This window comes from Nelumbo lutea, chromosome 8 (genome assembly GCF_056320005.1).
Source record: "Nelumbo lutea isolate HS-2025 chromosome 8, American lotus-T2T, whole genome shotgun sequence".
Lineage (NCBI taxonomy): Eukaryota > Viridiplantae > Streptophyta > Magnoliopsida > Proteales > Nelumbonaceae > Nelumbo > Nelumbo lutea.
The window spans coordinates 4085160-4102395 of NC_142691.1; the positions used below are offsets into that span (position 1 = coordinate 4085160).

The window sequence follows — 17236 nt, forward strand, 5'->3', positions numbered from 1 at the left end:
CAGGAGAAAAGAAATGATAAAGTCAAACATTTCACAACTTAAACATGTTAAAGTTCCTTGCATTCCATGATCACAACATTTCCGCCAGCAAAATCAAAGATAAATTAGAATTAGAAATTGATAAATAGAACAAAACTTTTTCAGTTTTTTTTCGAAACATAAAAATAAAAATTAGCAAGAAGCTAAAGACACATGTTGAAGCAGAAGCAAATCATCAGCATCCCGCCATCTTAACGAACTTGCTACCTTCCCGAGTAATCATACAAAGATATGCTCTTATCGTCTGACACGCTCACAAGCCGACCGGCCCGGACACCAGTTCCCCCTGGTGGGCGGAATGCCACTCCCCAGACCTGGTCTGTGTGATTGCTCATTGTTTGTACAGCGGCCCTCATGTTTAGATCCCAAAGCCGGACAGTGCGGTCACTGGAGCCTGTGGCTAGTGCCGCACCATCTGGGCTCACATCCAGACTCAAAACCCAGCTTGCATGAACTGACATAGCCCCAACCAGGGTCTTACCCTCTGCATCATACATGTGCACATGCGCATCATCTGAAGCTGAAAAAAGTACCCGTTCATCTATTGGGGAGTACACAAGTGAGCGCACGGGCATGAAATGGCCTTCCAGATGGTGGAGGAACTTCGCCCGGGCTACATCAAAGATGGAGATTGTACCGTCCATGGAACCGCATGCCAATCTTCTCCCATCTAGACTCCATGCTACTGAGAGGACAAACTTACCACTGCCACTTCTATCAGAGGGCCGGGATCCTTCAGGGCGTGGAACAGCTAGGGTGGCTAATAGTTGCCATGTTGCAGTGTCCCACAGCTTGACGGATGCACTGCCTCCACCAGCAACTGCTAGAATGGTACCCTGAAAGAGGTCAAATGCATTCAGCATGTTTAAACATTAAAAGAGCTAGTTCAGTATTCATGTGTTAATTAAGGCATTAGGTATACAGGTAGTACTGCAATAGCTTCTTTTTTTTTGAATAGAGAGTTGATATTATTATTATTTGATAGTCTCGCTAACTAGTTTCATAATGCATGCAAGAAGCCTAGGAATGGTGGCAACCTCACAGAAAATTAGATAAGAAATTGTAACTTGAAAACCAAAAGCAAAAAAGTCCAACTGCAATGTGATCATAGGCTAGAAATTGCATGTAGTATAAAACAAATTAATGGGGAATTGAGCACAAACACATGCAACTAAAGACTGGGGAACCACAATAAACTATAATGCGACAACCATAATCATATTTCTGCCCATACAACCTGGATGTGGCAGTATTTTGTGTGACCATACTATGGGAATGAATAATCAGTGCATTTACAAAATCTAATATTGATAACAAACAAAAGTTGAGAACACGTTGTGAATTACTCAAATGAGTTGTATCAGCATTTTCAGTCATTAGGTTGCCTCCATCAAGTATAATGCCAAAGCCTTCTTTTCTTGACCAACTGGAGCCATCGGTTATTAGGCTGAAATAAGTTAATTTTACCAGACTCATTTGGAAGGTGTGCAAACCAATAGCATGAGCATTAAGCAATTTTTGTAAGACATGGTTAGTATACTATAAGGCCTATGCCTTCACTACCCATGGTATAAAGTAATGAACTTGCATGAAATTAGCATGTGCAACAAGAAGCTTGGCCAAATGGACATAAGTCAGTTTTTCCTGCATGTTTTGGAACTTGGAAGCTAGTGAATCCAAATAAAACCCAATAGAAGAGAATGCCATGAAGAAAAAAAATCTTAGATCTGCACATAGTTTTCTGGGCACTAAGACTAGGCGGAAGCAGAGTGCCTTGTTACCACATCACCTAGGTGATGATAATGAATATATCTTATTAAGAAACAAAAAGTAAAAAACTGAAGGGGCAGAATCCACATTCTGATCATAGTTAGAAAGGATTAATGATAAAAATTAGTCTTTTATGATGCCCTTTTAAACATTTTCCTTGTACAAACATGATATGGTTTATCAACATTACACCTAAAATTACGGCACCTCCCATATGGAAACATTGAGGCAAAGCATAAGGTGATCCAAAAAATGCTTTATTGCCCAGGTGTGGCCTTGACAACTATGGATCTGCAACAGACCACAGAAGTGGGTCATGGTCCATTGATAAAAAGTTCAAGCTCAGTTCAGATAGCACAGCAGGATGTAATATCACAATACACTTCCAGATAATATTTGTCTTTCTAGTTTTCCACAATGGCTAGTTTCAATTATCCAAATACAGCTAGTAACCATCCTGATCCCAGTACACGACACCTTATAATCCAGGAAAACAAATTACCCATACCCAGTAAAACAATACTCCAAAACACAGAGACACTGATGAAATCACAGACTCATTAAATGGATATGGTATAAAGAGGTAACCTTTGTACATCGACAATCCCTCCCCAGGGTATTTTAAGGTGAGTATCCCTATGATGTTGAACTAATGTAGGATTTTAATCACAAAGTGGTTCTTGGACTAAAAACCTACCTATGCAACTACTAGAATTGTATTATTAACCAACTTGTAAGTAAGGGAAGCTGAGTAACACAAACATGTATACTGGTGTAAGTAGGTATTTCATGAAATCATGGATACTCTGAACCTTTTAAGATGGATACTATAAACTATTGCTAAGGGACCATTTAAGAATGGATGAAGTGACTGAACAGAATGGCCTATTGTTTGTCTTTTAGTGAATAAGTCATTAAGTAGGTTACAAACTCCTCAATGGTTAAAAGGCATGTTAGGCTGATTGTTTTATCCACTAAAAGACAAAGCACTATCATATAATTCAGTCATTTCAGCTGTTACAAATGGCCCCAAAGTAATATATGTATTTATTTTGCAGGAAAAGAAATTGTATAAAGCTTCAAAGTTCAAACTATGAAAAACTTCTTTTAGTTGGTAAGTCTAACATTCTTTCCATTTCTTTTTCAGTGGTAACTTTAAATGAACAAATAACAATTTTAGTAACTCAAGAAAACAAAATTATACAATACAGACATTGATGCAGTACTGGATCCTAGTTGCAACGTCACTGTAACAGGGATAATTTGGCTTGATCATGATAATCTTCTACAACCATTTGAGGATCCTGGTCAGGACACTTCATGGTCGGAAACATTTTGAAATGAAAACCTCTTTCTTTGAAGAATATCCCTTAGTAGATTCCTTTACCTTAGCACATCTTCCATCAAGACAATGTTCTCCTCCAATAACCTTTATCTATTTCATGTTTTCTTTTAATTTTTTTTTTTTTGTTTTGATAGGCAAATAAAATGAGTTTACTAAGGAGGGAATTTATAAAAGTACTGGTGCAACATGGGGACTTCCTAGGATGTCACCCATTCTAGTACTATTCTCACCCAAGCACATTTAATATCAGAGTTCTTTTAAATTTTAAGGCTAGTTGTCAAGAAGGATGAACATGCTTAAGGAAACCTCATCCAAGGGCATGATAGACAAGTTTGGTTGCATTAAGTGAGTCCACAAAATTAAGAAAGCAGGTGAGCTATAGGTAATTACAATTGACAGCATATTAAATTTCTGTAAGGAGCTGGGGTTGAAAAGCTAGAAAATGACTTGAATGACCGGTACTTAGGAAGGACTGCTACACAAACAAATGCAACAGCCAGGGGATGTTGATGCTAGTATTAAAGACCACAATGTTTAACAGGCTAGTATAAACTAATTCCTACATTTTCTAAACAAAGATTTGGGAAGTGCGACCTTTAATAGATCCCATGCATACATAGATATTGGTGAGAGAAATTTGGCACAAAGGGCAGAAAATAGTGTCAGTTCTTTGATTCTGTTGGGCATTGACAGACAGAAATTTTCTGATTAAGTTCACAAAATAGTATGGGATCAGATTGCAAAGAATAAGGTTTATGGTAGACAAGAAAAATGGGAACTTAAAATAAAGTCCTAATGTAGGCATACCAAGAGAACTGCATGGATGGGGAAAGCAGCAGTTCCTGGTGCATTGGGGTCTCAATTAGTCCTGATCTTAAATGATTACGTATAAATACATTTTACCTCATCAATCAATTCAAGATTAAGATTATTAAATGCTCTGTTGAGCTCTTAAGATTTATTTCTATAATGTGTTTGTACCATGTCCGGAGTGGCAGAGTAATTAGAACCATCTCATTTTTGTTCCTGCCACTTGTCACAGATTCTAGATGGAATACATTTTCCATTTTGTTGGTCAACGGCATATTATGATGATTGATGAAATAATTCTTTGTCATTAGGTTCCATATTTGTTGCCAATGTAATAGGGTGGATGCAAGCTGGAAACCTGGGAGTGTGGTCTCTTAGACAGCCTCTGAGAGAGATTATTAGCTAAGCAAGGGAGATTGGGGTGCATTTTAAATGGGTAAGAAGGTCAGCAAATGGAATGGCTGACACTTTATCTAAGCAAGGAGTTACTAGGGAGGCTTTGTTTTGGGACTGTTTGTAAGTTTTTGATTTTCTTTTTCCATCCATTTTGTGGGTGGTAAGGCTGTAATCTTTTCAATTCTCTAATGAAAGTTACCGTTTCCTATAAAAAAACAAAGGATGGCCAGCTCAATTTAAGTTCCAGTCAAACCCAGTCTGGTTTCTGAGAAACTAGTTTCCATCCCGTTTATTGACTTCAGAGTCATCTTTGTCCGTGCACAAATCTTCTCTGCATCATAAAAATACATAGTTTCAAAATGTTACTCTAGCAGTGTCAAGGACTACAAATTAAAATTAGAATTGTTATTTTTCTAAATCTAGTATAAGGTACTTTATCATTTTTTATCAAATATAAGGTACTTTATCATCACTCTCAACAATCTGGTTTTGATTTTTTTTTTGTTGTTCATATACATAATCGCAAACAGTACAAGGACAATAAATGTCAGATTCCATGTTATTTTGATTGGTTCAAGTTACTTTTAACCTCGGGCTCACTATTGCTGATTATTTTATTTGTTCAATTGCTTACCGCTTTTCAAAGTAAGGATTCTGCATAAATGCTGGAGAATATGCAAAATCAGCAACCATGAGGACTAGTCAAACGTACAATACCTACTAGACTACCATGGACAGCATCAACTGATACGTTTCAGTGGTGAAACAAACCCTTCTAATTGAGCTATTTATCCATCCATGGCCAAATTCCATAGAGATAAAATCTTCTCCCTATACTTAATAGGTAAATGAGATGCTTCGACCTAAAATTTTAAGTTCAACTCAAGAGTAGACCCTCTGAAGTAGGTCAGAGTTCAGAAGGTAATGGAGTTTTGAGTCTATCAACTGATTGAACTGCTTCCAAACCAAGATAAGCAATCCTAAAAGGCCGATTCATTATACTCTGGAAAAGAAAATAGTCGAATCAAAGAGATAAAACTAAGCAAATACTAAATTGTTTCTTTTCCTTTCTATTAATCTATTCATCAATGGATTGAAAAATAAACAGCAAAAAGATTTTTTAAGTTAAATTTCACATTAAAACCTTAGAAAAGCTGCAAATAAGAATAAATGACAAGAGACAGTAAGCTAGTTGACCTTGGGATCAAACCGCATTTGCCAGACTTCCGACGGTGGAGCTTCGAGAGTGGCGATTGTGGCGTTTGTATCGACATCAAAAACCCGAACAAAGCTATCGAGAGAAGCAGAAGCCGCGATCACTCCGGAAGGATGGGCAGCGACAGAGACCACGCCGAGGCAGTGACCCGTGTTGGTACCCTCCAAGACGAGCTCGTCTGACCTCCATAATTTCACAGTCTCGTCGAGAGATCCAGTGAGCAGAAGAGCAGGTCGGGCGTCAGTTGCAGGAACCCAAGTAACTGCCCATACTGATTCGTCATGAGCGTTTTCAATCGATTTCAGTCCTGCAAGCTTCATTGCTAAAGCATAAAACCTATAAACAGGAGCCCTAAGAGAAAAAGTGAGAAGAAGAAAGCTCCCTCTATCTCTGGTGCTTTTTTCTTCCCTGTGCGCCAACGAAGCTAGTTTGGGGAAAAATGGAAAACCGCTTTTACACTAAGTCCATTTTTTTGGACCCAAATCTGATTTTTGGCCTGTTACTGTATTGATTGGTAAGTTCTAATACAATTAACAAGCCCAATAGATGGAAATTGTGTAACCAATCACGATTTGACACGCAAAGTTCCTTACAAAGGGCTCATACTAAACAGGGTCTTTTTTTTTTTTTTAATCAAACCGGTACTACCGGTTTTTGGAAAACTGATAATCGAAATTGAACCGAAATCAATTGGTTAATTGGTTGGTTCATCGATTTTTTAGTTTTTTAATTTTTATAATATATTATATATATATCTAAATATATAATAAAATAATAAATAAATAAATATAATATTTTAAATAATAAATAATATATCATATATTATAAATATATATATTAAATTATGATATATAAATATATATATATATATATATATATATATATATATATATATATATATATATACGGTCGGTTTTCTATATTAATTAATCGATTTTTTTTTTCTCACCCCTACCTGATTTGGACTCATGTTATTTATTTATTAGACAAAATTTGTGAGAGTGATAAAAACCTTCCCTAAGGACGGCTGAGGTTATAATTTTAAAAAATCTTACGAGTTACCCTCCCTTCTCCCTTCCATTATTGTCTAAGTTCATTACCAAACTAAAAACATTGTTGTCTCCACAATTGAATTAGAAGTTATAAAATTGTCCTTATTCCTTACTACTTGTTATGGAATATTTTAATATAGTCAAAATATTAGATTTGTCTTTTCAGATTTCATTCAATTATAAGAGTTTACAAAAAAAAAGAAAAACTTTACGCTTTTTAATATGATATAAGAAATTTTTAAGTTAAAAATTAAAAGATTTTTTTGAATAATTTTCATCCGAATTAATAAATATGAAGATAAAATAGGTATTTAAAAAAAGTAATACATTAAACAAATGTTTTTTTTACCAGGGCAACAATGGAAGAGATATAACTGCAGAATTCACCGAGTTCAGATCTGTGCCCCACAATGTCCCACAACACATCCCCTCAGTGTATTGAGAACATCTCCCAATGATAACATCATCATTTTTTGCATATCATCGGGACATGTTCCCAATACATAGCGGAGATGTGAACTCGAATTACCACACCTTTTTCCCATGACTTTCACCATTTATTTATTTTTCACATTTCCTTTAAATTATTGTTAGTTATTAATGATTAATAAAAATTGTCTATCTAAGCATTTAAGGTTCCGTTTATTTTTCAAAAAGCTATTCACTTATCCGAGTACGTGTTTCTCTTTTAAGAATTGTTTTTTTTAAGAGTCCCCATAAATCTGAAAAATGAATGTAGAAAAAAAAGTTAGAGACTTTTGATCTACAACCCCCCTCAAAAATCAAATTTAGAGCCTCATCCTAATCTACTAATGACCCCCTATAAGCCCGAGTCAATTTAGAGCCCTATTGACCGACTTTTTCTCCATAAAACGAATGAAACCTAAGTATTTTATTTGGCTAAATTGACTCGGGCTTGGCCTCGCACCAGGTCCAACCTGCAAATATTTTAATAAGTTTGATTGAACATTAAGGGGGTAATTTGGTTATATAAAATCCTTAAATGCGTATGTGAGTTTTTGGAAAATAACGGAAATATAACGGAATGTGAATTTTTAGAGAATAAAATTCACGGGGGGCTCTATGGATTGAAATTTCTTAATTTACTGTCATTGTCGATAATGCAGATGCAGTGCAAAGACAGAAATCAGATGGGTCCGTTGGATTGGAATCCTGGCTATTGATGAACGGTGTAACCTAATAGTAGTTGATCCAGTTCTGTTGTACCTGTGCACTCCTGAATAGCCCATAACTCTGTATTGACTATCGGAGAAGGAGATTAACCTGCAAAACAATGGAGGTCTGGCAGTCAATGAGTCAATGGTGTAACCGAACAAGCAACTCTCTTTGGCCACCGGTATCCAGAGCTCTTCTGGATAATGGACGTCCAATCGAAACTCACTATTACCTCACGCCCTATAAATATCTATCCGAAGTCTGTAAGTATAGTTCAATTTCTGCACACACACACGGACATACACTGATACAGAGTTATACAGAGAGGGATGGAACAGAAGTATGAACATTTCAAAGGCCAGAGTAGGCTACCAAAGTTTGCAATCCCAAGACGTTATGATCTTACGCTGAAGCCCGATCTATCATCATGCACGTTCGGCGGTGACGTCGAGATTGATGTCCACATAAGCAAGGAGACCAAGTTCCTTGTCTTAAACGCGCTTGATCTTGCCATCGATGGCGTCTGGTTCAGAGCCTCTCATCATCGGGTAATTGATTTGAGTTCCACTTGATTTTTACGTTAAGTGTCCCATTCTTGGGTTACTTTATTTGCAGGTGGGTTATCCATCAGATGTATCAGTGGATAACGATGACGGGATACTTGTTTTGGCCTTCGATGATGTTCTCACTGTGGGAGATGGGACTTTGGGAATTAAGTTCTCCGGAGTCCTTAACGAACACTTGGAAGGGATTCTACAGAAGGTCATCAGATCATATATATGTTTTCTCTCTGTTCCTTTCTTGGTTAAACTCTAGCTATCCAATTATATTAACCTTAGCTTATCTAACAGTACCTATGTGGTCGGAGGAGAGAAGAAAAGCATGGCAGTTACACAATTCGAAGCTGTAGAGGCAAGGCGGTGTTTTCCATGTTGGGATGAACCTGCTCTCAAGGTACTCTCTCTCGTGGGGTCCCCCATAAATTCAATTGTTGATCATAATCCCTTGCATCCGAGCCAAGTGTTTCTGCATTTTTTTTGGGAAGAATCTGCGTTGTGGTTATATTCCATCGTTTCCTTTTAATAATAAATGATCTTATATAGCATAAGTATTTCAGTTTTTTAGTTTCTTTCTTAAATGCATATATGCACATACTTAAATACTAATCAACTATGCTTAACCGTTTTTAGGTCTATATTCAGTAAAACTGGTAATTTCTTTTTCCAATTTTCAGAAAACCAACCAATTATTTCTACAGGCTTCTTTCAAGATGACAGCAGAAGTGCCATCTGAGTTGACAGCATTGTCCAACATGCCTGATTTTGATGAAAAGCTTAATGGGCATCTCAAAACTGTTCATTTCCAGGGAACACCAATTATGTCAACTTACTTGGTAGCCTTTGTAGTCGGTCTATTTGATTACATTGAAGATACGACAACTGATGGTATGCCCAAGCATATCATCTTTTATATTTTTCTATTCTTTTATCTGATTGACTATTAGCTCTTGTTTTTTATGTGTTCTTCTAATTTGTGCTTGTAGGAATTAAGGTTCGTGTATATTGCCCAATTGGTAAGAGTGATAAAGGGAAGTTTGTTTTAGATGTTGCTTTAAGGGCACTTGATCTATATACAAAGTATGTTTTTTAATATTTTGTTCTATCTTTCTTTTCCTTTTTTTTGGTGATTCAATGTTACACATTATCAACCGAGCAATACAAAAAAAAAAAAAAAGTTTGAGTTCTGGTTCTGTTGATTCCTTAGCATGCAAGTAATGACTTTGTTGACTCTGAATTCAGTTCATTTTCTTTTTAACTCATTATGAATTCGCGTAGGTATTTTTCGATGCCATATGCACTTCCTAAACTGGATATGGTTGCAGTCCCTGACTTTGCCACAGGGGCTATGGAGAATTATGGTTTGGTCGTATACCGTGAAGTAGAATTGCTCCATGATGATTTGCATTCTACAGCTGCTAACAAGCAAATGGTAATCTTTATATCTTGATATACTTGTTTCATATATTTAGATTACCGTTGAAGCCTATGAATATATTTTCTTCTGTATTAAATAGTTACTGCTTTTAAGGCTTTTAAGTACTCCTCCCCCACCCCCACCCCTCAAACAAAGCTCTGCTATACGGGGTATTTATAGAAGAAATTTGAGATATAAAGCAATTTCTGTACTTTAGTCTAACCTGAAATTTCTTTTGAAGCCATTTTAATGATTATGTTATTCTGTCCAACATACAACTGTTGTAGCACATGAAGTAGCCCATCAGTGGTTTGGTAATCTGGTAACAATGGAATGGTGGACTCACTTATGGCTTAATGAGGGATTTGCAACATGGGTATTTCTCTATAGTTCATATTTACATTATATGTCTAATGGACATCGATGAGCTTTCATGTTGCAAATGATTTGCTGTTTTCATCGATATTTCTGTTCTTAGGTGAGTTACCTAGCCACTGACCATTTATTTCCTGACTAGAAAATTTGGTCTCATTTTCTTGGACAAACAACTGAAGGTCTACGGATTGATGCACTGGAAGAATCACACCCTATTGAGGTAAATCTTGTGAACTGTATATAACTCTACAGGATCTATGCCGCCATTGTCCGTGGTTCAGAATTCTTTTCACTACATGGTCATGGTGAACCTGGAAATTCAAAATATGTTGCTTGAGATTGGGAAACCAGATAGCTAGTGATAGGTTTATATCATGTGAATCTAACCCTGGGCATGTGTATTCAAATGACTCAGCTTTAAATATCTTTTGTTATAATATACAAGTATTTTTAGAGAAGTGTAGAGGCTTATATCTCAATATCAATATGATGCAGAGCTCAGAAAAGGCATCATGCTTCAGCCTTAGTCCTCACAGACTCATAAATCACTTGATACCTGAATCAGAATTTGCTGCACTTCCATTCATGAGTATTTATACATGCGTAATGGGATACCTATCACAGTGAAAGGAAGTGCAAAACAAGTGTAGCGCAAAAAAGGTGCAGTAGATGTGGTTTCTTAACATCCATCTATTGCTGGGCTATATTTGTATCATACACTTTTTACACCAATTGGAAGGGCTTCATCATAAAACCAGATGAGACTTCAGAAGAGAAAACTTTACTACATTTTCTTTTACAGTTTGAATAATCTAAAGATTTTTTGCTTAACATTTAAAATCATTTTGATGCTTTGTTTAATATAGGATTTTCCTTAATATCACAATGCTTCTTTCTTTTTTTTACCATTACTTGTGGCCCAGACACCTTTTGTCTTTGTATCAAAATCACAATTTCAATTACCTTTCAATACGAATTGGTAAGTTTTTTAAGGTTTGTTTCTGTTTGGGGAAGAGAGAAGAAAATTGGAGCACAAGGTGGTGTGGGCTGCTGCCCCACTCCTTATAATCAGGGCGAACATAATTAGATGTAGAACCCTGAGAATATAAAACCATACATAACAAGAGTAACTTTTTTTTTATGTTTCTCATAGAAAATTGAAATAAAAGGTCAATATTAATTGACACACTTTGTTTCTCTAAACATTATTCACTTCCACTGTTTTCTTCTTGTTGTTTCACTCTACTTCATGATGCATGTTTCATTTATGTTCTTCTTCTTGACTTAAAAGATATCTATTTCAGGTGGAAATGCACCATGCTCGCTCAGTTGAAGAATTTTTTGATGCCATAGGCTATAAAAAAGGTTCTGCTGTTATTCGAATGCTGCAACATTATCTTGGGGATGATACATTTCAGGTGTTTAAGTTTCTAAGTTCTTATAAAAAATTATGTTTGGTATATCGCTATTTTCAGGGCTTATATCTGTTGATGATATGACAACATGCCATGCATCAGGAAGTTAGCAGGATTTTGTTAACTTAGCTTGACAGAACCACTGGACATCATGCTCAAATTAGAATCATATTGAATGCACTCTCCATATTTTCTTAGAATACTAAATACAAATCCATCAAGTATTTTGCACTGGTCTGAGATTGACTGGGTTGCACAGTCAGATCCCAACCCATTCTCCATACTGGATTTTATAAGGATTGTTTTTTTCACAACATTGACTTGGTCAAATCCTTCATAGAGAAGAATGCTTGGTGTGGCATTGTTCACACCAAGAGACTTTTTATTTCTTCTTTACAAGCAAAATTACAAAGGTGCCCTTGAATAGGTTCCCAAATACAAAAAACACAAAAGGACAGAAATGCCCTCACACTCTTAACACTCCCCCTCAAGCTGAGCATAGATATTTATCATGCCCAGCTTGTTCAAATTGTTGTCGAGCTTTGATTTGGGAACACTTTTAGTAAGACAATCAGCCAACTGGTCTTCAGACCTCACATAAGGTAGACAATCTCTCCACTGGCAACTCTTTCTCTAATGAAATGTTGATCAACCTCTATATGCTTTGTACGATCATGTTGAATAGGGTTATGGGCTATGTTTATGGTAGCTTGATTGTCACAATATAATATCATTGGAGTATCAATTTGCACTCCCATTTTTGTCAATAAGTTTTTCAACCACAACAATTCAAAGACTCCATGTGCTAGCTCTGTACTGTACCGCTGCACCAGGTCGAGCCACAACTAATTGCTTCTTACTTCTCCAAGATACAACATTACCACCCACCAAAGTACAATAGCTAGAAGTAGACCACCTATCATCAATAGAACCTGCCTAGTCAGCATCAAAATAGGCCTCTACCTTCAAATGCTCATGATTAGAATACAATATCCCCTTTCATGGACATCCCTTCAAATAGCAAGTATTCTATTCATTGCTTGCATATGAGATGATCTAGGCTTGTGCATGTATTGGCTGACTACACTCACAGCATATGATATATCTAGTCTAGTCAGACACAAGTAGAGAAGGCGACCAACAAGTCTTTGATACACACCTTTGTCAAGAAGGACATCTCCATCATCAACTCCCAACTTATGATTGGGATCAATTGGAGTTTCAACCAGTTTACAATCTAATTTTCCTCCCTCTTGAAGCAAATCAATGACATATTTCCTCTAAGAAATATAAATGCCCCTCTTTGACCTTGCTACCTTAATCCCTAGGAAATACCGGAGATTTCCGAGATCCTTAATTTCGAATTCAGTAGTAAGGAAAGACTTCAGTTCAGCAATCCCAGAGATATTGTCTCCTGTGATAACAATATCATTGATATACAATCAATATAGTTGTTTTTCCATTTGCTCTCCTAATAAATAGGGTATAATCAACTTGTGATTGTGAGAATCCAATTTTTAAGACAACTTTCCCGAATCTGTCAAACCAAGCTCAAAGGGATTGTTTAAGGCCAATAAAGGGATTTCTTCAAATGACAAATATTTCCTTCACTCCTATGGATGTTCACTCTTGAAGGAAGTTCCATGTAAACTTTTTCCTAAAGGTCTCCATTAAGGAAGGCATTCTTAACATCCATACAAGGGCCAAGAATAGTGGGCAGCAAGAGACATGATAACTTGAATTAAATTCATCTTGGCCACTGGCGCAAATGTTTCCTGGTAATCAATGCCATAAGACTGGGTGTACCCTTTTGCTACAAGTCGAGCTTTGTACCTTTCAATTGAGCCATTAACTTTATGATTCACTGTGTAAACCCACTTGCATCAAACATAAATTTTGCCTTCTGGAAGAGAAACAATTTCCCATGTCTGTTTTTTTTTTTTAGTGCCTCCATTTCCTGGTTCATAGCATCTTTCTAATGAGGGAATTGCACTGCCTCAATAACATTGTGAGGGATAAAAACTGAAGCAACAAAAGAGATATAGGCACAATAAGAGGGTGACAAGGTATCATAAGAGACATAGTTTGAGATAGGATATTTAGCACATGTCCGTCTTGCTTTACGAATTGCAATAGGAAGATTGATGTTAGAATCTATAAGAGCAGGCTCAACAATAGATTCAATACAAGCATCGGAAATAGGAAGAGGTTCAGAATCCAAATTACCTGACCTGGGAGGTCAAATTGTAATGGACCTTCAATCTCTGGAGTCATCCTCTTTCTTCGTATGACGAACCATTGATGCCAAGACCGAAAAATAGGAGGAGGCACAACAGGAGGACTACTACAACCACAGGGAGGAGGAGGAGAAGAAGAAGGATTGACAACATCAGTTGCAGGAATCAGCGTACAAAAGGGAGTTTGATCTTCACTAATGCCCTCCCCCTGAAGAGAAGGACGAGAGATAAAGAAGAAGGGAGTAGACTCAGAGAATGCAACATCTTTGGACACATAACTTTTTCCAAAACAAGGATCATGACAATAATACCCCTTTTAGAGAGAAGAATAACCCAAGAAGACACACTTGATAGATTTTGTATCAAATTTCAGCCTAGAAGGACTCATGTCATGGACGAAGCAAACACACCCAAAAACATTGGGAGGAAGATGGAATGTATCATCGTCAGGAAAAAGAAGCAGATGAGGAGACCGGAGATGTAGGGTTTGCAAGGGAAGCCTGTTAATAAGATAAACAACTGTTTGAGTAGCATCCCCCCAAAACCGAGTTGGAACATGCCTATGGAATAACAAGCCTCTAGCAACTTCACTCACATGTCTGTTTTTCCTCTCTGATACCCCATTTTGTTGGGGAGCATGAGGGCAAGAACTCTGGTGAATCACTCCTTTTTCTTCAAGGAATGTTTGTAAGTGCTTCTCAAAGTACTCCTTGGCATAGTTAGATATAATAATCTTAATCTTTTTCTCAAACTGTGCCTCCACCATACTAAAGAAGCCTTTCACGATTGAAGGAACTTCATCTCGGCTCTTCATCAAATACATCCAAGTATACCGCGAGTATCAACAAAAAGAATGAAATATTTGTAGCCACCCATACATGGAATGGAATAAGGTCATCAAACAGCAGTATGTATTAAATGAAAAGCAACATTGCTTCTTTTGTTAACACATTGCTTCTTCTAATGGGTTTTGTAGATGGTATTCTATGCATGTGACCAATCCATGTCAGTCTACTGTCTCTCATTTTATCACCTGATTGAGCTACTCCAAGGTTCCTTCCTCTGACTTCATTTCTGACTCTGTCCTTTCTAGTTTTACCACTTATCTATCTAAGAATTCACATTTACAGCACACTCATTTTTTGGACATGCTGTTTCTTAACTGCTCAACATTCTGCTCCATACAATTAGGGTTTTGAACCTGTTGTTGACCCAACTGGTCACACCATCTGGCTCATCATCCTGTCATGATTCCAGTATTGGTTAACCCCTAACCAGTTTTTACTCAAAAATCCGTTGGCTTGGTCAGCAACCAGGATTATTGAACTGTCAACCTGCTTTACTTGGACTACAGGTCACAGGTTACAAATTACAATATGTATATTTTTAATTTTAGGTTTAAATTTTTTAATAGTACCTATATCTATGTAAATGTATCTGTGTATGTGTATGTGGGGGGATCCATAAAATTATGTATTTATGAATTTATTATTTTCTGCCTAGATTATTATATACATATAAGTTATTTTATCAAAAATTAAACCTAAGAAGAAAAAATAGAAATTATATATGCAAACTTTGAGAGGCCATAACTTTGCATTTGATAAGCTGTTTGGGTATTGCGACCATTGGTTTTGGGGTGCCTTTTTTGCATTCTAGATGGTGGAAATCAAAACAGATGATCGATCTAGTCCATTCAAAAATAAAGCGAAGAGGTGCAAAAACTTTTACACAGCATAACTTTGCATTTGGTGGGCAGATTAGGGTTTTTAGCTTTTGTGTAACTTCCCACGAACTATGTGCTGCAAGGTCTTGGCCCAATAATTTTACCAAAAAATTCCTTTCTTGGCCTTAAATCTCAATTTTTAGCTTTCTTAATTTATAAAAATTAAACCTGAAATAAAAAAAATGCAGAACATAATTATGTATTCTGAATGTGTGTATGTATAATGACGTGACAGGTTCACCTGTTCAACCTGGACGGTTGAACCTTTGACCTGCCACCTGGAGGGGAAAATAGTTCAGCCTCTAGGTCAGTTTTTAAAACACTGCATATAATATAATTTATTTTTAAAACCTGCTGCTTGGTGCAATGGTAAAATCTCAGATTGACAAGCATGAGAATGCAATTAGAGTTTGAGAGGCCACTTTCTGCAAGAAATTGCCAAACGTTTGGTCCATATCCAGTGACCCCTCCCAAGACCCTGGATAACCAGAATCAACATTGGGAATTGGCCATTTGGCTTTTCACTTCTAACCATGCAATTCATCAGCCATTCACCTATGCACTTCATTGATCTTCTCTGACTAGTATATGGTAATATATTCCATGATCCGAAAAATCATCACTTTATGCTTTGTAATATTGTTCAGCACTCTCTGGTTTACCCACTAGACTTCAATTTTGTGTATATTGTCTTATGTCTTCTGGTTGCAGGCACACTGGGACTTCATCTTAAACAAATGGGGTTCTGGGGGTCTACTTGCTCATTTCATTAGAGACATTGTAACACTGGTTAGTATCAATTTTATGCTCTTTGAAAAAGTTTTTGCAGTTTGCATTTTAACAATGATCAGGTCGTGATATGAAAGTTTGGCAACTGATGGGTGGCTTTTTTAACCCTAAGGCTGTGTTGTTTTAATATAAAATGGGTGGAAAGGTTTTCAGGCTGAAAAGCCTGAAATATATTTGAGTCATATTTTCCCCTTTTACAATGAAAACTTTGTTTTCCTTGTCATCTATATTAAAACAAAGGGCAATTTCCTTAAACTACCCTTACTGTTTAATTAATTGACTCACTCCTTTGTAGCTCAACCAAGCGACCTATCTAGTCCGCCGTCCGAGCTGTCCTCCAGCAGGGAGCTACCAGATCGCACACCATCATAAATAATATTTGAAATGTTTCGTTCTGAATCTGCAAAATGATTAGGTTAATCTTAAAAAGAAACCTTCTGACATACTTAACCAAATTTTTTCTGTTATAGTTTTGTAGCAATGACAAAGCAGATGAAGTTGAGGCATTTTTTGCAACACATGCCGATCCTTCAATTGAGATGAACTTGAAGCAAAGGATTAAACAAATCAGGAACAAAGCAAGGTGGGTTCAAAGTTGGCAGAATGAGCAATCTCTCAGTGAGCTCATTTGGTCTTTGGCTGGTCGAGAATAATCATCCATCTCTTATTTTAAGGCTAAAACTGATCTACAGTTGTTTCTCTAGCAGCTTGTAATCTCTCTTCCTACTTGTTTATACATTGCTCTCATACAAAATAGTATATTTACAAATGCATTACAGAAGTAAACATTTGATAAGAACAGTCTAGAGCAACAAGGTTGAATTCTTGTTAAATTGCCTATTCTCTAATTTAATAACAGAAGTAAACATTTTCTCTTATGGAGTTGGACTTTTTTTTTTTTTCGGTTTTTATGTTT

The 17236-nt window shown here is 36.6% G+C and overlaps 1 protein-coding gene and 1 pseudogene across 2 annotated transcripts; one reads left to right on the forward strand and one right to left on the reverse strand.

Moving 5' to 3' along the window:
* Positions 1-14: 14 nt before the first annotated feature.
* On the reverse strand, positions 15-6074 carry LOC148842261 (WD repeat-containing protein VIP3-like). The gene is made up of 2 exons (XM_088959834.1): positions 5558-6074; positions 15-875 (listed from the first exon to the last, which is right to left on the reverse strand). The coding sequence occupies exons 1-2, from the start codon at positions 5894-5896 to the stop codon at positions 243-245; spliced, it is 972 nt and encodes a 323-aa protein (XP_088815960.1). The 5' UTR covers positions 5897-6074; the 3' UTR covers positions 15-242.
* A 1680-nt stretch (positions 6075-7754) lies between these two features.
* LOC148842262 (aminopeptidase M1-like) lies at positions 7755-17198 on the forward strand (annotated as a pseudogene). The gene is made up of 10 exons (XR_016102841.1): positions 7755-8352; positions 8420-8566; positions 8656-8758; positions 9063-9249; positions 9348-9441; positions 9640-9793; positions 10296-10373; positions 11458-11571; positions 16243-16320; positions 16791-17198. The product of XR_016102841.1 is annotated as an aminopeptidase M1-like (transcript).
* The last annotated feature ends 38 nt before the right edge of the window (positions 17199-17236 follow it).